The sequence below is a fragment of the Phodopus roborovskii genome, unplaced genomic scaffold, assembly GCF_943737965.1.
Source record: "Phodopus roborovskii unplaced genomic scaffold, PHOROB, whole genome shotgun sequence".
Taxonomy (NCBI): Eukaryota; Metazoa; Chordata; class Mammalia; order Rodentia; family Cricetidae; genus Phodopus; species Phodopus roborovskii.
This window is the reverse complement of record NW_026125059.1, coordinates 14,352,904-14,377,827: the sequence shown is the minus strand read 5'-3', so window position 1 is coordinate 14,377,827 and position 24,924 is coordinate 14,352,904. Positions and strand designations below refer to the sequence as shown.

General features: G+C 42.6%; 1 protein-coding gene across 1 annotated transcript in view; it reads left to right on the top strand.

Annotated features, from left to right (window-relative positions):
* Stk4 (serine/threonine kinase 4) overlaps nt 1-24,160 on the top strand; it is a 78,476-nt gene extending 54,316 nt beyond the window's left edge. The window contains exon 11 of the mRNA XM_051186625.1: nt 20,649-24,160. Within this exon, the coding sequence (XP_051042582.1) occupies nt 20,649-20,807 (159 nt within the window). The 3' untranslated portion in view covers nt 20,808-24,160. The remainder of the gene's footprint in view (nt 1-20,648) is intronic.
* The last annotated feature ends 764 nt before the right edge of the window (nt 24,161-24,924 follow it).

Below are 24,924 nucleotides of genomic sequence, written 5' to 3'. Positions count from 1 at the left end.
GTGCCTTCATTTACTTTATGTGATCAAGCTAAAGCAGTCTGTAGGAAGAACTGTGAGCCTGTTCTTCCTTACGTGTGGTGTCTTATTGGGAGGATGTATTGCAGTTAGTACAGCCTCTTTGTGGCCGTGGCTTTGAAGTTGGTTAATGCAGAAGCCTACTTGTAAGTTAGGCATTACACACACACACACACACACACACACACACACACACACACACAGAGGCACGCAACTTTGCCTTTGGTCTTTAATGTCTCAGTTTTAAGTGGCACTTTATGTTAGGTTTTTGTTTTTCAGAGAGGAATAGATTTTCTTAGAGGGCTCTCCTCTGCTAATTTGTTGCTATTTATATAAAGTACCTAATCTGTAAGACTAATTTAATCATAATACCACGCGTCACAGGAGAATGAGCAGTCAGTCTCCTGGCCAGACATGGTTAGCTTGCCCCAGACATCAGTCAGAATGCTGCCAAGTTGGTGCTAACAAGTGAAGAGGTCCCTGGGGGCCTAGGATTCCTAATTGCTGTCATCAGAGCCTGACCTTTCAAAGTTTGAATCTCCTAACAGCCAGGGCTAGATCTGGTGTAGTTACTTTAATGTTGTTGTAACTTGAAGTCAGAAAAGGAAAAAAAAAAAAAAAAAAAAAAAAAGAGCTAAATTCAATGTTACTTTTTCATCAAGAAGTTTCCAAAGGCTTCAAAATATTGCAAGTGTAAATTAGCTGTTAATCTAGAAAACATTTTTAATTCTGTCTGGATTTAATTATTTATTTACGACTGGACTGGAAGTCTTGAGTTTGAATTGTAATCTTACTTATCTAGACGCAGGGTTTTCTTATCTTTCCCTGGTGTGTCAGGAATACCTCATCCAAACTTTGCAGCTTTATATCTCAGATCTTTTATCGTGTGGGCTCCTGACACTGATAGTTCAGTCAAGCCAGGTGTTCCTGGGACATGAGATGTTGTGAAGACTAAAGGAGAGATTTAAGCCAGTTTCCTCATGTCTAACCAAAGAAAGAGGCTATTAGAACTCGGCAAGCAGAGACAGAGGCAGGAGGACGGCCCAGCTCTAAATGGAGTATTTGTTCCTGTCACCTGAGCCTCTGAAAGAAGGAAGTCAAGTCGAAGGGATCTCATTTTAACATCAATTTGTCCCCTGCAAGGCAACTTCTCTGTCCCAAGATGACCAGACCGCTGTGCTTAAAATTAAAACTCTCAATGCTCTATTCCCACTAAACAAGGTATAGTTACCACCTTGTTTACAGCAGGCAGCAGTTTACTCTGGGATCGAAGCAGATTTGTTTTCCTTGATCACTGAGATTCCAAACTGGCAGGGTCGGGGAGAAGTGGTATTGAGTCGAGTCAAAGAAGGAAGAGTTCGTTGATGGCCCTTTATTTTGTTACATGCAAGAGAAGGAAGGTTCCACGCATCCAACTCTGGGGGCTTTGGAGGAAAATTTTAGATTAGTGTTTACTAAGAGTCTACGGAATTGCGCTTGGCCTCTGCATGGAAGAAGTGTGTGTCTACATGTACCAGAGTGGCTGCGCCTCCAGTTAACATGGCATTGAGCCGGTCAAGATCACTAGAGTTGGGCTTTTAGTATCAAGTCCTGACTTGACTGTGTAATGAGTAACTTTAGCCTGGTTTCTTTTCATCTATAAAATTGAAAGGATACTGTCCAGAGCCCAGAGGGGAGACTGTGCTGCCATAAATAAATAGGGCAATTTATCTGATGTAACAGGCACTTTGTAAATATCTCTCTCTGCTTTCTGTTCCTCATCCATGGAGTAAGCCTTAGTTACTTAACTCTTTCCTCAGTGATTTGCCTTGACTCCGTTATCAAAGTAGAGATGCATTCCTAAAGAACACATGTTCCCAAATGGGCTAATTTACAAAACTGAGGAATTAAAACTCTGCCAGTGGGAAAAACCCAAGTCATTTTTAGACAATCTCAGCCCATCCCTCCTGTCTTCCCTTTCTCCCCATTCCCTCCTTCCTTTTATCTCTCTTACATATTTATTTCATGTAGTTTTCCACTTTCCCCCATTTTGAGATCTGTTGGTGTTTAGGGATATCGTTTAAATCCCAGAGTTCTACTTCCCTTGTGGCAGCACACTTCGGCCAGCAGATGCCACTCTTTTGCTTCTTGTGTACCATCTGCGGCGTGCAGTATTGTGGCAGAGGCTGTCAGCTGTGCATAGTGCATGACAAAATTAATGTACCAGTCTTGAATTTGACTTTGTATGAAGTAACATTACTTGAAAATGAGTCCTTCATCATATAGAACAGTAGAGCCAATACCAGATTGCCTGAGAAGAGAGATCAGTGATCTCTCTGATCAGAGATCAGGCCTTCGCCTTAGGCCTTAGCTGGGACCTCAGTTGAGTAGCTGTCCTCTTTGAACTTAAGATTTGTGGTTTGCAAAAATCAAGCAATACCACCTGTCCTGATTTTTTTTTTTTTTTTTTTTTTTTTTTTTTTTTTTGGTTGGAGAAAGATTCAAAGGAAATGCCAATCAGATTTGTGAACCAAATTTAAGATCCATGGTAGACTTCTGTTATAGAATTTTCAGGCTGTTTATATTTGAGTTGTATATTATTGTTTTATTTCTATTTTACATTTTATCATTGTAAAAATATTACTAGCTCTTTGAATGATGGAGATAATTCAAGGATAGCAGAAGGTCAAAGCATTGGTAAGCCAGACATGGGGCATGCCCAGTGTTTGTAACATTATCATCATTTAATATAAAGGCTAATGCAGTTCTAGTCATGCTCTTTTATTTAATGATACAGTGTTTTTGTCAAGGAATAAGATGAGGTTTCATAATAGTTTCTAAGAAATGAAAGCCCAGGGACCTTTTTATTTTTTTAAATGATTTATTTATTTTTATTTTTTTGTGCATTGGTGTTTGACCTGCATGTATGTCTGTGTATGTTAGATCCTCTGGAGCTGGACTTACAGACAGTTATGAGCTGCCATGTGGGTGTTTGGAATCAAACCCAGGTCTTCTGGAAGAGCAGCCAGTGAGTGCTCTTGACCACTGAACTATCTCTCCAACCCCAGAGACTTTTTTATAAATAAGGTGATGTGTGTGGTCCACACAGAGCACGTGATTAGTAAGTGATGAGCTTATACTTTCAACTTTCAGATAACATACTTTTCTGCCTGGGAAAGTCCATGTATGCTGCTGCCAAACCTTCGCTTGTTTCAGGTGCTGTGTATTTCTCTGATATGTTCAACATTTGGCAAGAGCCATAGCACATGCATATTCAGAATGTTATTTAATCCTGTCATTTCAGCCCATTTATGCATTCTTTGTAGAATAGTGTATTTGAGATTTCCATTTTGTAATAGCTTTTCACTTGTGTTTAAAGGACCTTATTAATTAGAGTATAAATATGACAGGTGTGGAAGAGATGTAGGGTTGTGTGTGTGTGTGTGTGTGTGTGTGTGTGTGTGTGTGTGTGTGATTGCTTTTATGGTAAAACCTTAGTAGAGCACACTGATTGGAATTGCAGTGTTGAGAATCACCTAGATCAAAGCTGGATGATTATATTAAACCTTTAGAAAGTGCCTGGTATTCTACTCTGTTGTTAATATGTGGGTTCACTTTTACGATTCAGGTTTACGTATAAAGATCAGTGGGGTAGGGATCTGGGTTCAGGTCTGACAGTAGCCAGCTTTGTGTTCTTGTCAGGCCCCTTTTCTAGTTTGGAAGTTCTCCAAGCATTCTTAGACCCTCTTGCACTTTGCTCATCTTAAATGGAGCTGCTATGTATTTTTCATAGCCACTGTATGAGCCCGAAAGAACTAAAGATGGTATGTGAAAGATGCTTAGGGCCCACAGGTTTCTCCTTGTGAGATTAAAAGTGAACACCAGTGTCCTGATAGCTGAGCAAGAGCAGCCCTCTCATGAGGTTTGTAATTGTGGCCAGATACTCAACTTGGAACGAATGTCCTGACTACATTTGCCTCAGGGTTATTGACAATGTTAAATTTAAAAATGCTTTTAAAGTCCTTAGAAGAGTGAAAATTTAGTAAATTCCATGTACATATTTAATACTTAAGGTGGGGAAGATGAGTGATCCAGTAAAAGGCGCAAAAGAGTTAAATCACGTGAGCTGTGTGTCCCCAGAGGAAGGAAGCTGTCACACTCCTTTCTCATACTGTTGGGAGCCCTTGTGGCAGTTCAGACTTGCCTTGAAGCACATATTCAGTACCTCCCACAGCTGAGTTCTGGCATTCGTCTTCCTGGGGTTTAAGTCTCAATCATGTTGATTGACACACAGGCAATCTGGCTGTTTTTTTTTTTTTTTTTTTTCTGGTCAGCATGCTTCCCTGCTGTGCTTATCCCTGAAAGCTGTGGGACCTGGACAGTTCTCACACCGAGACTGTTTTTCAAAGCAATTTTAATCCTGATGGCACAGTAAGAAGTGGGGGTGGACAGGAGGAGACACAGAGCTGCTCTGTTTGTATCTAAGCTCTGTACAGCCTGGGATCCCAAGATGGCCAGTTACTGAGAAAGCAGACGAATGCCTTCTTACAGACTCACTGCACTCTCCCATTTGCTCTTTATTTAGAAAAAATTGTGGCAAGAACTATTCTAGGATTTTATAGCCTTCACACATGGCTGTGTGTAGTTTGAGTTTTGAGTTTAAAATATGTATGGGAGTGGTGTTTAAAATGAGTATAGTCGAGAATTTTGCTACCCCTCCCAAGTGCTCTCCCCAGATGCGGCAGCGAGCAAAAGGCTGTTTTCACACATTGTGGAGAAATGTTCCATTCCAGATCCAGGGAAGAGTTTCCACTTTTGGAAGAGCTGCTGAGGCTGTAATTACAAATTGCAGCCATTCTAGGATTAATTTAAAATAGTCCCTGGGATGAATTAAGATCTTGCAGTAAAAATACCATACACAATCTGTCACACTATCTGTGGTGGCCTTTCCTGAGCCAGCCTGGTTAATAAGGAAACCAAGTTTATTGCTGAAGGGATGTTTAACAAGGGAACCGTGTGTTTAGATGAGGTAGTGCTTGGGTTCATGGTATTTGGTCAGTATGTGAGTTTTATATTGATTTATGTGGAAACTACATGAGACATGGGAGTTTACCCTTTTCCAGTCTCACTACCTCTCCTCCTGGATCAGTTTTTTTTTTTTTTTTTTTTCCTCCCCTTATGGAAAAATGAAAACCAGAAAGGATAACTTGGCCTACTTCCCATTCCCTGACTTCTGGCTTTCTGGTCAAGTCCTGAAGGTCTGTGATGCCATATTAATTACCTCCTATGGGCACTCAGATGTGATAGAATAGATAGATGAGCATTCAGCACCCGAGTAAAGGATTCTTGATGGCTTGTACAGAGCAGGTGTCAGCTTTGGATGACATCCTCACTCAGGTGGGACTTGGGAAGGGAGAGGTAGTTTGGCCCATGTGTGACTTGGATTACTAAAATGAGCTCTGGTATACCACAAACACACCTCTTGTAACTTTTATACCAGACTGTTGGACTTATTCTTATAAGGCTGCCACACCTGTCCAGAGTGTGACAGAGTGCTGAAAACATTCTTGTTTGTGTCCCATGGTTTAATGAAGCTCCAAGTTCTGAACATGTTGGGTGGTGTCTAGATTTTTAATATGTATTTATTTATTCTTCTCCTGACCACAGTTTTCCCTCCTGCCACTGCTCCCAGTTCCCCCTCCCATCTCCTCTCTCCTCTGGATTCACCCATCCTCCAATTCCCTTCAGAAAAGAGCAGGCTTCCCAGGGATATCATCAACCAAGCACAATAAGATACAATAAGACTAGGTACACACCCTTATATCATGGCTGGGCAAGGCAACCCAGTAGGAGGAAAAGGGCCCCAAGAGTAGGCAAAAACTCCTGTTAGGAGTTCCACAAGAACAGCAAGCCACACAATCACAACTTATATGCAGAGGACCTAGCTCAGACCCATGTAGGCTCCGTGGTTGCTGCTTCAGTCTCTGTGGGCCCCTATGAGCCCTGCTTAGTTGATTCTGTGGGCCTTGTTCTCCTGATGTCCTTGACCCTCTGGCTCCTACGGTTCTTCCTCCCCTCTTCCTCAGGCTTCCCTTAACTTTTAATATGGTAAATACTGTTTTAGGGAAACTTGTTGCATATTATGCCCTCAATATTAACTCCTGCAGTTGGAATTATTGGACTGTAGTATAAATTAGGAATTGTGATATTCTATTTCCCTGGTTATTTTTGTGAGGGAATTGACAGCTTGTTACTTAACCCAATTTTCTCTGAAAGTCTGATCTTTCTTACTGATTTTTTTAAAGAAAAGAATTATGTATCAAATAGGATACAAACCCTTTAGCAAATGTGATAATGATACTGTCTCAGGTTTTTCTTTTTAGCTTGTGTATGTGTTATGCTTGTGTGTTCATTTGTGTATGGGAGAGTAAAGCTAGTGAAGTGTGTTTGCCTCTTTGATGGCTCACTACTCTGTTGAGATCATCTCTTGCTGAACTCAGCTTTCCACTTCTGACTAGTCTGTCTTGCCAGCCTGCCCCAGTGATGTGCTGTCTGTGCCTCCTGAATGCCTGATGATAGGCAACTGCTTCTACTCTGGTCCCCATGCCATGTGGTAACTGCCTTATCCACTGAACTAGCTCTCCAACCCTCTTTGCATTTTTAAAAACTTTCCTTATATATGGTATTTTAACTATTCAGACACTTTAAAATTTATGTATTTTGATCTATTAACTTACTTCTGTTGTATATACAATGTCATCTCATTTAGAAAATATTTTCATATTCTAAGACTATAAAAATATTAAGCCCTGCTTTGTTTTATTTTTTTTTCAATATGTAATCTGTTTGGAATTTGTCTTGGTGTAAAGAGTAAGGTAGCCACCCAGCTTTATATCTTTCTTAGCTTCCTTTGCTGGCAGTCAAGGATTTTCAAAATGTGTGGTTAATTTAGAGGTATCAGCTCATGGCAGCATCTGTATATAACAGTGGCTTGTTTCTTCAGATAGAAGGTTTTTAAAACCTTCCAGAAAGGAACTGTGAAATACCATATTGATTTTGGCGTGGACTTTAATGCATCTCAAATAGGCTGATTCTACAGAACTTGATACAAAGTGTTTCTTCTATGTCTTGATGCCTTTTGCCAAGCAAAATTGATTATTTCTGACCAAAAGGCACTGATCTGAAAAAAAGTAAAACAGCCTCCTTGTCTGGTGCAGTTGCATGATTTGGCTTTAGATGTTGTGCTTTTAATTTTCCGCTAGTCTACTTATCAGCAGTGGGCTGTGTCCTGTGTTCCAGGATGTTTGGAGGGCGCCGTTGGTGTGGTCTCTCCAAGTCCTGGTGCTGACAACTTTATGTTTAGATGTCTGTTTGTTTCCTCGGCATTTTGATGAGTATGAGTTGATACTTGAGGGCAGTCATTTCTACTTTTCTCTTCTATCATGGCATTTGCTGTAGTTGAGTTTATTGGGCTGGTGTGTTTTCAGATGTGTCGACACCTAGCCCTGTTTGTTGTTGGATTAGAAGTGTGTTTGGTTCCAGTCTGACAACTTCCCTAAATACCTAGGACAGTGGTTTTCAAACCTATGGGTCGCAACCCCTTTGGGGGTTGCATATCAGGTATTTATATTACAATTCATAACAGCAAAATTACAGTTATGAAGTAGCAATGAAATAATTTTATGGTTGGGGTCACCACAACAAGAACTGTATTAAAGGGTCACAGCATTAGGGAAGTTGGGACCCACTGCTCTAGAAGCTTTGCAGATTTGTCCTTTGTAGCCAAGAGTCACTTGAGCTATTATAGTACCATTTAAAATAAGTTTTACCGGTGAAGGAGGTAAGTTCTGTCAGTGTGGTTTAAGGCCAGTATGCACAGGAGTTAAAGCCACTGGGGTTTTTCCATTAGCCTTCTGCATCACCAGTTATGTCACCAATCTCACCTCTGATTTCCTTATCTGTCAGTCAGTCATGGATAAAAATCACACTTCTTGAGGCAGGAAAGATTGCTCAGTGGTTAAGGACACTTGAAGCTCCTCAAGAGGACTGGGGTTAGATTCCCAACATTCACTTCAGGCAGCTCACAACTACCTGTGACACTAACTCCCAGGGATCTGTTGCCTTCTTTTGGCCTGTGTGGCTCCAATGCATGCAGGCACGTGTGTGCTTGCACAATACACACACACACACACACACACACACACACACAATCTTTTTAAAAATTACACTTTTCTCGTGGAGCTAGTGAGTACCACCTGATGTAATGTGTATAAAATATGTAGATGTCCCTGGCCTATAGTAAGCATTTGGTAAATGTTATTTTCTTTCTTAGTTTTTAGTATTGCTTTGATCTGCTAGGATATCACACTGCCTCCACTCCAGCTGTAAAAAGAATGTCTTATGCCCATTTCAGAAAGTTTAGAGATGGAAGAAAAACTTAAAGATGCCATTTGTTATTTATCACCCCCAGCAACAATTACAATTTTTACCTTAAAGTATTTTCTTCTTTTTTTTATTATAATATTATACATCTGAAGTCTTTCTGCATGTAGTTTTTTCATTTAACATAACCTGTTTTATTATATAGTTAAAAATATTTGTAGAGCCATCTTTAAGGAATTGCTTTAAGTTATGTGAGTATGTGCACATGAATGCAGGCCAGAGATGTTGGCTCTCCCTGGAGCTGGAGTTCCAGGCAACTGTGAGCCATGTGGTGTGGGTGCTGGGAATTTAGGTCCTCTGGAGGAACAGTACATTCTCTTGACTACTGTGCCAACTGTCTAGCACTATCTTTTTAAAAATATATATTTTTGAAATAAAGTATAGCAGTAGCCTAGGCTGACCTCCAATTCATAATTCTCCTGCATCAATGTCCTTTATATTGGAATTATAGGCAGGTACCTCCATTCCTGGCTTAAAATACTTGTTTATAGTCGTGTAATAGCCATCACATTGTATTATTTTGTTTGACTTAATCCGTCTCCTGTATTTGGCATTTAAGTAATTGGGACTTTTTTTATTAGTTTAGATTATTCCAATTTATTGAGCCAGGAATTCTTGTTGCCCTCAAGAGAGAGGCTTAGGATTTGTTTTTTTGTGCTTGCTTTTATTGGTGGGGACCCCCCCCCCAGTAAAGAATGTGAAGTAGCCAGGATATCAACCACTAAGACTCTGCTCTCAAGCTTTTTGCACTGTTTACTTGTAAAACATTTTCAGGTGAGGGTTCTTCCCTCCCCCCCCCCTCCTGGGCTAGAAGAAAGCTGAATGGAGACTGAGTTGTATTTAGGTCACTGGCTCGATGGTGCCATGTACCCAGGAGCTAGCCAGGGTAAACACCGGTTGCATGTTAATGGGTCCTCACTGGGGGCGATCATGCTGAGAAGTTTCTGGTGAGGAGACTCTTATGGTCCCTGACAGGATACACTGTTTTTGTTTAAACTTCTTGTTTTTTCTGTACAGCCAATTTTAAAGTATGTTGAGACTGAACTCATTTGTGCTTTGGAATATAATGAGATCTTGTGCTTTTCACTTTCAGAAACTTGGCCAAAAATAGCAATGTGAAAAAGGCATGTGTGTCAGGCTTGCCAGGGATAGCTGCTGTGTAGATACGCTTTCTGAGAAACTCCACAGCTAGTGAATGTCTTCTTTGTCTCAACCCACAGCCGCCTGCTTCTGCTGTGATCGCAGTATCGGATCCCAGCTAGTTTTTTGACAGTTCCTGAGATGGCACTGAAAACAGGACTTAAATGCTGTGGTTTGTGATCCCAGGGGTCACTTAAAGCACATGCAACAAAATTAAAACACACCAGCTTGATGCTGTTTTCACTTGCTCCGCTGGGGTCTGAGCCTGCTGGATCCATGGCCGCTTGGCTTCTTTTTCAAAGTTCATACTTCTGCTCTCCCATTCTGGCATTAGAGGATAATTTTAATCTCAAATGCAGTCAGCTAGATATCTGATCAAGTTCAGACTGGCTCAGAAATGGACCCTAAGAACTGCAAAGAAGTATCTTGGGACATGGGCCCTATGAGGCCTTTTGAAGGCCACTTCCTGTTCTCTGTGGCCTCACAGGAAGCACAGCTGGTAGTCATGGGAATGCCTCCTCAGAATCCATTGCTCCTCTGTGCTGTCCCAACCCTATCAGTCAGGAGTGACAGCCTTTCAAGAGTGAGGGGCCCTAAAGGCTGAGTCCTGGCTCCTGACAGAGGCCTGGCAGAGACGTACGTGCTTTCTTGACACTTCTGGTCAATTCTGAGAGGGCTGAGAGGAGGGAGAATGCATCATTGCTCAGCTCTGAAGATACTGCATTTTAAGTTTTCAACTAAAATTCTTCCTCAGGGAACTTCCATCCATACAGTTTTGATTATTCTTCACAAATTCTCAGGTTACTAGGGGTTACCTGGATTTTCCATGTTACAGCCACTTTGCATTGCTGTAACTTGACTTGGACAGAATTTAGCAGCCATATGCTAGCTAGCTCTTTGTTACTGAGGCAGGCAGGCAGCTCATGTGTGCTCTTATATAACAGTGCTGTTCAGAATATGCGTGTTGTTGGTTCCAGGTCTGAGATGCCGAGGGTGAAAGTTCCAGAAGATGTGGGGTGATTATTTCAAGAAAAGTACAGACTCTAGACTCAGAAACCAACTCTATTTTAGTCTGTGTTGATGCTTGCTGGCTGTAACCTCAGAAAATGGGATTAATTATATAATTCTTCACACCTCAGATTCCCTATCTGTAGAGTCAGATTAACAATGTTAGCTTTAAGACTTAGTGATGATCAAATGAAATGAATGTGTGTGCTGCTACATTAATCCATGGTCAGCTGTAGTGACAGATGTTAAAATGCCAATTGCTGTACAGATGTTAAAATGCTGCCCTGCTGTAATCCTAGCACTTTGGGAGCTTGAGGAAGGAGGGATGCTGAAAGTTGGAGTCCAGCCTGAGTTACCTAATAAGATCCCGTCTTTAAAAACAAAAAAATAACCATGTAGCTAGATCCTTTCATCTTGCCTCCTTGTTAGGTCAATGCTGATAGGGTGTGTGTGTGTGTGTGTTTCTGCCAATAGGTCTGCTCTGGGGTTTACTTGATTTGCTAAGAATAACAGCAATAGCATCATGACAAGAGCTTGGGTATATGACATCTCTGGACTCCTCACAGTCAGTGGTTAACCATATCATCACCAGTGGAAGTTAGGGCATTAACTTTTTTGAGGTTACAGAGAAAACACCTTGCTCAGAAATGCCATGGTTGTCTCTGTTAGGCGTCTGTAACTCTCATGGTTAGGATTTCTGTTGCTGTGAAGAAACACCATGAACATAGCAACTCTTGTGAGGAAGACATTTAATTGGGGTGGCAACTTAGTTTCAGAGGTTCAGTTCTTTATTATCTTGGTAGGACATAGCCACATGCAGGCAGATGTGCTGGAGAAGTAGCTGAGAGCCCTACATCTTGCAGGCAGCAGTATCACTGAAAGCAGCTTAATCATAGGAACACTCATAGCCCACCCCCACAGTAACACACTTTCTCCAACCGGGCCACACCTACTCCAACACACGTAAAAGTGCCACTCCCTTTAGAAGACACATTAAGTCAGAGGCAGTGATGACAACACATTGGTGCAGTCCACAGTCAAACCCTTCATGAGAGGAAAGGAGTACATGGAACTTGAAATACACAGCTTTCAGTAGCAAAGACCATGTGAGTAATGAACTTCACCTTGCTGAGGGGACCTGACTGTGTTGTCACTGCGGCCTCCCTCATAGTCACTATGGATCCCAAGTTTAAAAGCATCTTCTTTCCGTGAAGCGCTCACAGTGGTAGAAAGATTTAAGATGCAGATATTAAGGAAAGGGTTACACTGGAGAAGTGAGTCAGGGTCTTACCGTGTAGGCCTGGCTGACCTTGAATTCACAGGAATCAAAGCTATTTGCTTTTAATTTTGACCTAAGAATGAACTTACTACTTGGAATGTATGATGATCAAATTTTCTGAACAGAAAAACTAGGACACATGGTTTAACAAAGAGGATTGTCAGGCTTATGAATTTATACATATTTGGAATGTATTACATGGCATAAATTAAGTCATATTCAATTAAGCACTTGTGGGAAAAATGATCCATTATTCTAAAATATGCTAATGTTTTATAGAATAAAAATTAAACGCCTGTTTTATAGACACTTAAGCAAGAACCATGAAATGGATGCTTCTCATAAAACTAACAATCACAGACACGTTGCACACAAACCATCTATATAGGTGTGATATGTGTTTTTGACACTGCATGGAGTTCAAGTCTCAAAACTTGATGACTATTGCAGGGAGACTCCCAACATGCCTTGCAGACAGGGCTTCTTGTTTAGTTTTATTGTGGGAGATCATAGTTATCATCAGCTCCACCCTGCCCCCCTTGCCCCGAATCTCCAAAGGGTGTGTGTGTGTGTGTGTGTGTGTGTGTGTGTGTGTGTGTGTACACGTGTACACGAGAAACAAAAGCCCAGGCTGGCCTTGAACTGTAATCTTCCTGCCTCAGGCTCCCAAGTACTTAGCATTATAGGTGTGCACCACTGTAGCATAACCTCAGTTTGCATGTTAACAGTCAGATGTTGTGTGGGATGCTTTGGCTTTTTTTTGACAGGAAGAGAGAAGAAACAGTCTGACCTTCCTACTCTCTTGGAAATTTCCAGCTCAGGAAAGTGCACAGAAGCCACAGCTTGCAGCGGTTTTTATGTGATTAGCCAATCCTTGTCTTAAATTATTAAGTTCCATTAAAACAGCAGCTTGGTGCACTCGGTGTTTTAGGGCTTCCTGTCTTCTGAAAGATTAATGCCGCTACAAGAATGACGTTAATCTCAGTGTCCCCCTTTAGTGTTTTCAAATGTCAGGAGCATCTGACCCTGGCTGTGCTTGCCCTCCACCCTTTAGGCATTTACAGTTACTCTAGGGGGTTTAGTGTGTTCATTAACTTCTGAAGATTTTCCTCTTACAGCTTGACCTTCTTAAGTATGAGATTTATGTATCTCTTTAGAGCTACTCTTAAAATAGATTGTCTTAAAGAGCAATGCTATCAAATAGGACCAGAGTGAATCTTTTCTTTGTGGTGCTAGGAGTCAAACCAAGAGTATTATATAAAAAAAAAAAATGAAATAAATAAATAAATACATGGTAAACAAGTTCTCTACCAGAGATAAGCCCCAGTTCAGGTTTTTTTTTTTTTTTCTTTTTGTTTTGTTTTGTTTTGGGGGGGGCATTTTTTCCTTGTAGTTTTATTATAAGTAGAACCCCGGAGGAACTGTTTGTTTTGATTTTAGAATGCATGGGTCAGTTTTGATACAGTGTTATGTAATGAACTTATATTGTTCTCTTAGGGTTATGTATTTATTGATTATATACTCTTAAACCCTCCGAACAGGGCAGTGTCTTCCTAGTGTTTGAGATAATCCAGTAAGACATCAGTGTCCTTTTCAAGTAGAGGTTTAAAGTGTAAAGATCTATTTCTTATTTAAATTTTCATTAAGAACTCTATCCTACTGGCTTGGGAATATATTAGGTCTCAGATGGTTCTCAAATTAGCAAAGACAGGTATTAGGGGTCAGAGAGAAGCTGGAGCTAGGACTGGAAGGCTGGATGGACATTCTCCAATGCAGAGGGCAAAGTTAGCAGGAGTATGGAGGTGCCAAGGTCAGTGTTTTCACAGACCTGAGAAGTCTCCAAATCTCTTCATTTCTTTAGTCGTTTTTATTTCTATATTTTCTTTGAGACAAGATCTCACTGTTAAGGTCAGGCTGATCTCAAACTCCCAGTCTTCCTTCCTCTGCTTCCTAAGTGCTGGGTTATAAATGTGTGCTACTATACTTATCCCTCCCCTATACTGATAGTCTTGCTGTGTACCCCAAGCTGGCCTCCACTTTTAGAGTCTTCTGTCTTAGCCTACCAAGTATTAGAACTGTGAGCACAGGCATTAGGCAGATTTTAAAGGGCCCATTGAGAACATGGTTTTCTATGACTATTTCTTGAATCAGAGGAAATACTAAATTAAAACTCTTCCGAGTTTCGTTTAAGGAGCACGATCTGTTGGAGTTGATGGTGCGCGCCTAACCATGTGTTGTGAGTCAGTCCTTGGCTTCTTGGCTTCCGCCTTCATCAGGTGAATTAGCTGATTACTTAGGAATGTCATCTTATCAGGGACACAGTCCCTGCCCCTAGACAAAGCCACTTTGTATGGAGATGGACACGTCCTTGATGTACTTTGACTGGCTGTCTTGTAGCTGGTTTGTGTTGAAGGTATGGGTGGCACATTGGTATACCTTTACCAGACCTTAGCTTTTATTAAGCTTCCTGTCATTTCACTGAATTCCAAAAGGTGGATTTTTATCTTTGTTTGGCTCAGGTTGAGTTTCACTTGTCCACTCAGTGGGGATTCTGCATTTCAAAAACTACTGGTGCTCAGGCATGGTGTATATGGAGTGCACACCTCTTGATACTGTTTGTACAATGTACTATCAAGGTGAGAGTTTCTAGAAGTAAAGAACTTACTTCAACCCTATGTCTTGGCTATGGCTACCTATTACCCACAGTGGGGCTTGCTATGAAGGCAGGGTGAAGCTCTGCTGCACATTCTTAGGTGTTTAGTTTGTTTGTGCTGTCCTTGTTGATTCTTGTAAATTCTTTATTGTCATGAAGCATCAGCTGTTTGTGGATTGGAGTCAAATGCTGCACCTCACAGTGACATTGCATGCTTCAGAGCATTGTAGTCAGAGCTGCTGAGGATATTGTGAGAGTTCCTCATTCTTCCTCCTACTGGAATCTGAGGATTTCACTGTAGTCTCATCCAGAGGAAGTAAGCCAGACCCATCAGGGTTTGTTAGAGATGGCTGTGTGTGGTTAAAATGAACTTCATATTTCCTCTTATAACAGTTGGAGCCACTATTTATATAATCTGCTCTCCCTTTCCCCAAGGAGTTCCAGACAGTAGCCTCTTCCTGTACACTTGTCTTGGCATGCTCCAGGTGTTAGTGTGTATACTGTGGGAGCACATGCTAGTACCTTCTGAGGCATGTACTAGGTGACCTGCCCATTGCTGTGGAGCTACCAATGACAGAGCTCAGAACAGCTGCCCTTGTCCCTGATAACTCCTCCTCTGCTGGATGCTTTGCTCTTTATTCATCTTGCCCAACAGTGGTCCTGAGCTAGTTAAGCTGCCAGTAAAGTTAGTTGATTGGATTGAAATGTTCCAACTACCGTTTTGTATCTAGTCACTGCGCTCCAACCAACACATTCACACAGTAGGCACTTCCTGTTTCCACAAGAAGAAAGACAGCAAAGCACCAAGCACACAATTTTATAGATGAGGAAAGTAATTCAGAGAGGCAAAGTAACTCACCTAATGTCACACAACAGCACAAGTAGTAGCATTTTTAATGTGAGGGCCATGTGACATATTTAATATTGGTTACGTTCATAACTTCTCATCTTCATAACACTTTTCATTGCCTCATTTTCAGAAGTCTTGCTTAATTTCAGTAACTTGTATTGTGGACAACTTACCCACTCTTTTACTTTTTAAGATTAAATTTTTAAAAATAAGTGTATGTGTGTGGGTATGTGCAGGTATCCTTGGGACCGGAGGAGTCAGATCCCTGCAATGACCTCTGCAGTAAAAGGAGAGCAATCATAGTACCTACCTTAAAGACAGGTTAAATGAAACAGTGCAGATAATATACAGCACTTAGTGCATGGCAGATACTGAAGTAATTAGTATATTTTTACATGCACAAGTGTGGAGTTGGTAATAAGGCAACATTGTGTCTTGCTTAAAGACTGAACTTTAGGCTGAAAGCAAATCTACCCAGGCTCCGGAGGGCAGTTGTTAGGACTGCTGTTGGAGTGGTCCTTCATCAGACAGCATGCACCACTATGAGGGAAAGGCGATGGCCAGTGAAGTTGGGGTCTTTGGTAGACTGCAATGAGGGGGTGCAGCCTGTTCTTTCCTATTTTTTCCTATTGACCCAGAGCCGATGTGTTGATGAACCTTCAGGTGACCCCAGAAATTCTAGACGCCCTTCATCAAGAGACTGATTCTGAGTTCTCCATGTGAAATGAGAGCTTTTTAAGACATACCCTGTATGTGCTTGGTCTGTTCCCACCTTCAGTAATGAGCCTGTGGCTGTGAGGTGGCCATTGATTTAGTCTTGTCCAGAGGGTCACATTTTTTAATATTATGATTATTTCATTTTCTCAAAGGAATATTTTTATAATAGAAGTTGTCTTATGCTTGAGGGAAAACACTACATTAGTCATACCCTTTACCCATGCTGACCTGGGACTTACAGCAGAAAACCCAGAAATGTTCATTGAGTTGAGTTTTGTCTTTGAGAATGTTACGGTTTGACCCCCGCCTGTGCACAAAAACTCTCATGGTGAAGGACTGGCTGGTGGGGCTGTTGACAAGTTCTGGATCCCAAGATTGATGACTTCATCAGTGGAAGTCATCAACAGAAATGAAGAATCATTTGTTCATCCATCCCTTCAGCCAGTTAAGGCCGAGCAGAGAAGATAGACAAGGCCATTTCATTCCCTCATAGAACTTACATCCTAGAAAGAAAAACAAGTAAAATAAGTAAAAATAACCAGATGTGCTTTTTATGAGCAGACGTTTTTACTTAAGAGAGAATGCAGCTACAGCCTTTGCCTGGTCATGAAATTAAATTACTCTGGAGTTAGGAAGGAAATGAAACAGAAAATAGGAATTTACAAAAGTATCCTATTGTCCTGACAAAAGTGGCTGAATGGCTTAAGTTTTGTGTGCTTTAACGGACTCATTATAAAATTAATCTAATCGTTTAATCATTTTGTATTTCCCCTATGATTCAAGTTCATTGAGTTGTGATGTTAAAAAAAAAAAAAATAGAGTGGTGGCGATAGGCCCCCTGGATAATCTGCTCAGAAAAGTTTTGTGATGTCTGAGGAGTGAACATCTGAGCAGAATCTGGAAAACTACAGATGAAGTGAGCACAAGCCACTGTGACAAAAGAACAGTTCTCTTGGCCTTGGAAGCCGCAAAAGTATGACTGTTGGACCCCCAAGTGAATTGTCTATAGACCAAACAAAGTCTAGGGCTGTAAGGAGTGAGGCTGGAATGGGAGGTGAGGGCAATAAAACCAGAGTAAACTGGTTTTAGTTGTGTTTTTGCTGTGGGTTGGTGGTGGTTCAGTCTAGGGGACTGGAGGCAGAAACAGAAAATACTGATGGGATTTGAATGCCACTAGCACATCAGAGATGAGCTCCATAAAATTGCTGAAGCTTGCATGTGGGCAGGAGGGTGGTGGGGGCTGAGTTTGAGCTCCTGAGAGGATAGTGGTACATCCCTGAGGTGGGCAGGGAGGCAGAGTGGCATTCTCTACAGCTTTCTTTGGTGCAAGCTGCAAGTTCATGTGCGATTCCAGGGACTAAGATAGCCCGCAGGACAAGATCTGTCCTCTGTTGTGCCCCTGGAGTCCAGAGGTGGGCTCTATGATACAGGCACAGGGAGGCTCGGCACAGAAAGCTTAGGTAAACCCTAGACTATCGGATATTCATGTTTAGTTCCTCCTGCCTGGAGAAAACTGTTCTGACTTACCGGATTGCTGCTGGTTTGAAAATCTGATCCTTTGGATGCTGGTTGTAGCAAAACCATAGAACCAGATATTTTATTGCAAGATAGCCATTTGAAATTTATTTATGTCACTAAGGACTAGGAAGGTGAAATGCTACACCTGGCACCATAAAACCATTGTCTGAGCTTGTTTGTCAGAAAAATCCATATCTGGATGATGTGATCAAATCCTCAGCCATGCCCTGCTGGCTGTGTCCTAATTAGGCAGGCATAACATAAGCCCCAGGGGACTATGGGCAACCATGATTACACTGTAGGTGGCTGGGTGCCTGTTATCCCAGGTTAGAATCAAAGACAGCAGAGTAGATGATAAATTAGGAACCTCAAAGACGCTTTAGACCAAGCAGCAGTTTTTCAAGAATTTTGCTAACAGATAGCTAGAAGGGCCAATGTAGAGTTGTGCTTACCACTTTGGGGATGTATGAGAAATACTGAGCAGTTTCTTTAAGATGCCAGACTTCCTGAGGAGTCTGTTAAAGTAGCTCTGGGCTGGTACTCAGGAGATTCTGATGAAGTGTCCGTGGAGACACCCGAGCTTGTGAGGACGTCTGAGAACTATGTGGAGACAGAGACCTTTGGGGGTGAAGGGGCTCACCTGTGCCACAGAGCAAGTCAGGATGTCAGTGCAGTTCCTTTAGTTTCCATCGCATTCTGTCCATCAGGACAACTTCCCTAGTTTCCCTTCCTTCCTTTCCTCTCGCCTGTTATCAGAGCATGCAGCCTCTCTGACATGAGGGTATTCACTGACTTAAGGCGTTGGCGATACTACCTTGTCTGACTAGAACATAAACTTCATCAGGGCAGTGGCTTCTGTTGTTTCCTTGGTTTCATTTAAGTGCCGTATGTATCCTCAGCCGTGAATATTTTATAAATGGATGGATAAAACACTTTGTTAACTGTGAGTTAGTGGACATTGTGAAAAGCATTGTTAGCACAGATGAGTAAAATAGGTTTTTTCCCCTTTCACTTGTGTTACTACTTGATGAACACCTTGCTTATGGAAGATTATTAGACTATTCTGGGATGTCAGTAATAACAGCCGTGATTACCAGCACTTCTTGAATCAGGGCTCACTGTTTGTGAGACATGCACTATAGGAAGTTCTGAGCTAAGAGTGCCACATTCATGGCACCCGTAGTCTCCCGAGTCTCCTTAAACCCGTTTGGGGAGAGACTAGGACTGTCTGTATTTTCAGAGGACACTAAGGCTCAAGCTAGAAGTTGCTTTAGGGTTAACACAGCCAGTACAGACAGTGGTCTAAGGACTAAGGTTAGCTACCACTAACGTTCAGTATTGGGCCTGGTGTTTTCTTTTGGAAGAGGAATTGAAAATACTAAAGACAAGCAGACATCAGTCTTCAGGGTTTCCCTGGGCCAAAACCATCAGCCTCCAAGGTGGTATAAAACCACAGCCTGGAAAAAAAGACAGTGTTTCAGCTCAACTTTCCAGCATTTCCCCATACTTTAAAGTCTTTCCATTCTCCCTTTACAAAGAGCCTTTCGTCTTAAACTGGTAGGCCTTTCTCCCTTCTCGGAAAACTTCCGACACCAGCCAAAGAAAGTTCCTGTGGTGACAGGTCCACTAAACCGTTTCTAAGGGGGCCACTATAACAGTCATTCACAATGTACCTCCTGAGGAAGGTGGGCAGAAAGGGGCTCCTTCACCAACCTTCTGTAATGCGTTCCTGTGGAGGCCTCAGGGTATGATAGGTTTATAAATGTGGGCACAACAGAGCCCTTGTGAAACAGGGCGAGCCTTTGAGTTCTAGAACACTGACCTTCTTAGGATCAATGGAGTGAATTTCACCACCCAGTGTGGAAAATGCCAGCATTCACTCACACTTCTGCCAACCAGGACTGCCCTTGTGTGAAATCAGCGACAAGTCACGCTTAGGGCAGCAGATTTCATTTAATTTTTACAGTAACCCTGATGAGCCTTTGCCGGCCCTTTCTGTAGATAACAGCAGCATAGAGAGACTGGTAAATTGCTTTCCTTTTCTGTCTGTCTTTTGAGACAGGTAGTGTTATATAGTCTTGGCTAGCCTGAAACTGGCTGTGTGAACTAGCCTGGTCTCCAGCTCTCAGTAATCTTCTGCCTATGCTGGGCTTACAGCTGCGGTGCCACCATACCAGCCTGAGACCATAATTTGCCAGTATCCTGTTATTTGCAAGAATCCTGTTATAAATACAAATTGTTAAAAAAGGGCGGTGCTGGGCTGGCCTACCTTGCTGCAGAGCTGACTTAGCGTGAACCGTGGAGCCATCCTGCTTGGGTTTATGCTCTGCTGTCACTAGCTGGGAGACATTGGGCAGGTTACTTTGTCACTCTTCCTTGGCTTGTCCATCGTGTGGCATGGGGATAAGAAAATACTCCTATCCTTCCTTATGAAAATTAGAGTTACTCTTCTGGTTCAGAGAGCTCACCATGTAAGCTCTAGCCACCATCATTAATTTATATATCAAGTCCCTTTCTTTCTAAAGTTTGTGCCCATATGTCCAGGAGCCACATGCAGATGACCCACACAGAACGCTTGGCTTTGCTTTCACTCTAGTGAATGTTAGTGAGAATTGGTATGGCTGTGCATGACACTGGCGGTGTCGGGGGAGGCAGCTCACCTGGCTCACCTTCACCGAATAGTGGCCTCCAGGGTAAGTTTTAGAGAGAGGCACGCGCACTGACCCTGCTTCTCTCATGGATTGGGCAGGAAGTGGGAAGCAGCCATTAGTTTTCATATAGTAAGTTACTATATATAATGAATGTGTGCTTTACTTCTTGTTCAAGGCACATGTTAAATCAAAACAATTAGTTCTTCAAACTTTTTCAGGGAGTCATGGTCTCAATAGCTCCGGCATGTGAATTAGTTGTCACTCTCTAGCTGTCACTACCCCTTGACCACCTGTCTGTAGTATCTTCCTGCGGCCTGTCTTCCTCCTGGATACTGGAGGAGGTTGGGCTTCTCAGCACAGACCCTGTGGTGACAGTACTCCTCACTTCTCTTCTAGCTTAAGAGTTGGACTGTGGAGGACCTTCAGAAGAGGCTGTTGGCCCTTGACCCCATGATGGAACAGGAAATGGAAGAGATCCGGCAGAAGTACCGGTCCAAGAGGCAGCCAATCCTGGATGCTATTGAAGCGAAGAAGAGGAGGCAACAGAACTTCTGAGGGCACCAGCCCGGCCTTTGGTGGCTTCTGGGTCGCTGATCTCACGTCTGTCAGCCAGCACTTCTGCTCTGTCATGTCCCCACAGCACCTTTGTGAACTCAGGAATGTGCGCCAGCGGCAAGGGCTACCTTGACAGATGTGCCATCTGGTGTATTTACACAGGCAGGATGTGTCTTGAAGGGTTTGTGTTGGCGCTTTTAACTCAGAATTTTAGACCCCAGGAACAGAGACTCCTAGTTGAGTGATAGCTGGGAAAATTTTACATTGTCTCTTTTTGTTTTCCTTCTCATAATAGTTTTTGGTTGCTCTCTCTGAAAGCCTTTTTAAGAAATATATAAATATACATATATATATATAAATTATAAATAGATTCCCCACTCTGTGTGGTGGCGTCTCTGTACAGGTACAGTTTCAAACACTTTGCCTCTTTCCTGTGAGATTATGGTACTGTGGGGCAAGAGAGCAGAGGACACTGGGAGGCACTCAGGTGGCCACTGAATCCCGGGAGCCAGCCTCACCCATCTCGGGATGCTTGTGCCACAATGGTGATGCGCCTCGTATGGTCCTCACTTGCCTCTGAATCTGTTGGTGATGCCAGGGAGTGGCCTGGAGAACTTGAGGATGCTCCTTGAGTCCTAGCAGAAGCCTGGCACCCTCTTTGCAAATTAGCCTTTGCTTTTTCAATGCCTTTCATCCATTCCCACTCTCCCAGCGGCCTAAAGTCACATCCCAGATACTGCCCAGTGCCTTAAGAGGGGACACAATCTGGTGAAAGGACAGGCCTACCAAGAACTCTCTAGCAAACAGGGCTGTGTCCTCTGGAAAAAAGAGAGGGTTTTTGAAGATCTCACTGTCAGTGTGAAAAGTCACATGTGGCATTTTGCTCTGCATTTCTTACATACAGGGTAGAGGGCATTACGTTCGTGGTCCACATCCAATTTATGAGATGGTTTTATTTCTTCATTCACTGTGGAGGGTCTGGCAAGGGTCAGGGCTGCTCATAGGAGGCGTAGCTGGACCCAGAATGCCAGAGCTGGAAGGGACCATAGCAGTCAGTGGGTCTGACCCTGATTGTGCTTGCAGGTGGGGAAATGAGAGGAGAGGTGACATTGCCAATGTCACAAATCAAGTTAGAGTAAAAGCAGGGATTGGAACTCAGGGCTCCTCCTGGGCCACTGAACCAAGAGCCTCTTCACCGAGAGAACGCAACTCCTTGTGTTGTCGTCCCAGGGCCTCCTGCTTTGCCTTGCCTCTTTGGGCCTGGAGCTGCTGTGGAACGTCTCCCCAGAGGAGGCATGTCATTCATTCTCAGCACACCAGCGGGCTCCTTGCATTGTCTCCAGATACAGACAAGCACTCATGGAAGGCTTGAAGCAGGGTAGAGGGCTTTGTAAAAGACAGTTACGGAGGAGTGCCCTGCATGCACCTTTGGCTCAAAACTGCAGTCTGAAGAAACGGGGAGGACAGTTGCCCTTTTATTTTCTTCTAATCTCTTCTGTCTGATGGGAGCCACGATTGGGTTACACCCAAGGATACTGAAATCCAACTCCATAATTGCTTTTGCTCCCTAACCTGAGAGTCGATAAAAAGGAAGGGGATGTTCTCCTCTGTGACCAGATTCTGTTCTTTGCCGTTAAAGCAAGCTTTAAAAAATGCAAGAGACAGCTGGTCTGCAGGATTTGGCTAGCAAAGGAACTACGTGAGAGAGAATTAGAGGACACTTTGCAGATCTTGCTGGAATGAGAAATGGCAGCTAGCATTCCCTGGGGAGCAAGTTTCATACACTGAGCCAGGTGCACTACAGGTTTCATAGTAAACCTGTGGGCTCATTAAGTTACTTCTCTTATGATGAAATTGAGTTTGAAAGATTCCCTTCCCATGACACTGTGCATCTGGACACATGACATCACTTTGTGAGGCTAGTCACAAAATCAGGAAAGTCCTGCATGCTTAAGACGAAGTGGCCATGGCTTCTCAGGAAGGCTAAGTGTAAGAGGTGTTTTTCTAGGTTAAAAAAACAACAGAATTAATAGTTAAGTTCTTAAGTCAAGTAAGCTTTTAAAAACTCAGAGCACCGGGCATGCATAATGTTGTGCTATTTAACAGCCCAGCCTTGGAGCTCTTTCTCTCCAGAAGAAGTGCTTTGGGCTTGGCCAGACAGAAGGAGAAAGCCTCAACTCCCTTCTGAAGCAAGAGCCAAGCACAGGAAAATAGTTTTCCCTGCGACTGTTCTGCAGCTGTGAACCTAGATCTGGAGTTTATTTGATTTCAAGCATGTCTACACCATGCAGCTTGGTTCAGTAGGAGAGAGTCTTTTGCCACAAGCCAATTGTTTTTGATCAATGTAATTTCCTGGCAACGTGTACATGTTGTCCAGTGACAGGCAAGGGAGCAAGTCATTCTTTCCTTGAGAACCAAATCTCAGGAATGGCATCTTGTGTCCCTTGAGCTCCAGCATTTGTGACTCAGGCTTACAGAGGACTCCACTCTCTGCTTCTAAGAAGCCATGGCCCACATTAACTTTTCTTTAAAAACAAACAAACAAAACCTCATAGTCTCTGAAAATATTTTAGTTATGCCCCCACTCATAAATTTGAAGCACATTTCCATTTTTTATTTTTTTTCATATATTTTTTTCTTCAACCCCAATTGACTGGGCGAGAGTTAGACTGGCTGGAACTGAGAAGGGTTGGGTCAGTGGATAGATAGAAGCTACGATCTGAAGCCTCAGGTATTAAGTCTTGAGTCTTTGACACTATAGAGTAGCACCTGGCAGATGCCAAAAATGTAAAGTACCATTTAAAACTCAATGCCCCTGTCTAATGTCAGGAATGGGAGAGATGACATTACTACATCTACCTTGAGACCAATAGCAGAATATTATGAGCTGCTTCATGGTAATAAATTCACCAGCTTAAATGAAATGGACTGATGGATAACCTGGGAAGGTATGAAGTAACTGAGCTTCCCTGAAGAAGAAATGGACAATCTGAATAGCCCCCTTTCTACCAAAACCTGGGAGCTCTGAGAGACACGTGCATCTCTTTGCTTTGTGGAGCAGGAAACTGAGGCTCTGGTAATGCCTGTCCCTCAAGGTCATGCCAGCAGAGTGTAACGGAGTCCAGTTCTTACTCTACTGTCCTTCCCAGTACACTGTGTGGCCTCCAAAGATTGCAGCCCTTTGTTTTGGGGAAGTTGTTCCTGCCCAATCCACACCCGTCACCCCTCTCACCCTTCTTCTTGAGCACTGTGTGTGTAATTTTATTAGGATTACATTCATCATCTTTGGAACCCACGTTCTTTGGGTTTGGGGGAAAGTCTCTTCCACCAGCCTGCACTCAGACCAACTTGGAGGGGAAAAAAAAAAAAAAATCTTAAATGCTGTTGCTGATGTACAATTTAAAAAATGTGAAGTTTGTAGCTTTAATGTTTTGTAATAAAAACTAATAACACTGGCTTAAACGCTGACTTGAAATGCTATTTTGTAAGGTTTGGATGTAAATAATCAGGGTCAGTGATTTGTATATGTGTGAGACATAGCATCTTCAACTGCCATTTGTTTTTAACTTGAGGTACTTCCTGTGTGTGTGCTTTTATGTTAAGAGTTGTTCTCCCTCAACACCTGTCACCTTTGTTTTCAATAAACTGTCCTTTAGACCACAGACTGTCCCTTTTTAAATGTGGTTTTTTTCATACACGCCAGTGCTATGCAGGGTTGTTGCGGATGATGAAGCTATGGAGTGTCTATCCTGAGATGCTATGGAATGAGCTGATTGACACTGATGACAGAGCTAGTTGGCAATGCTATTACAATGAACTGAAATGGACATGGTTATTTTTTTTAAATACAGATGAATTAAAGTTTTTAGTAAACACAATATAACAAGTTTTTGGGACACCGCCATATCCCAGCTGCTCACTGAACTGCCATGGGTCCTATGTTTTTATTGTTTGACAGTTTCACACATTGGCGTTATGAATTTCAGTCATTTTCACCCCTGCCCCCCCTCATTACCTTTCTTCCACTGGCACCCTCTGTTCAGTGGGCCCCCTCTATGGCTTCTTTGTATTCATGGCTCACTGCCTGAATGTGGGCAGGAAGTAATTTGGCAGAGCA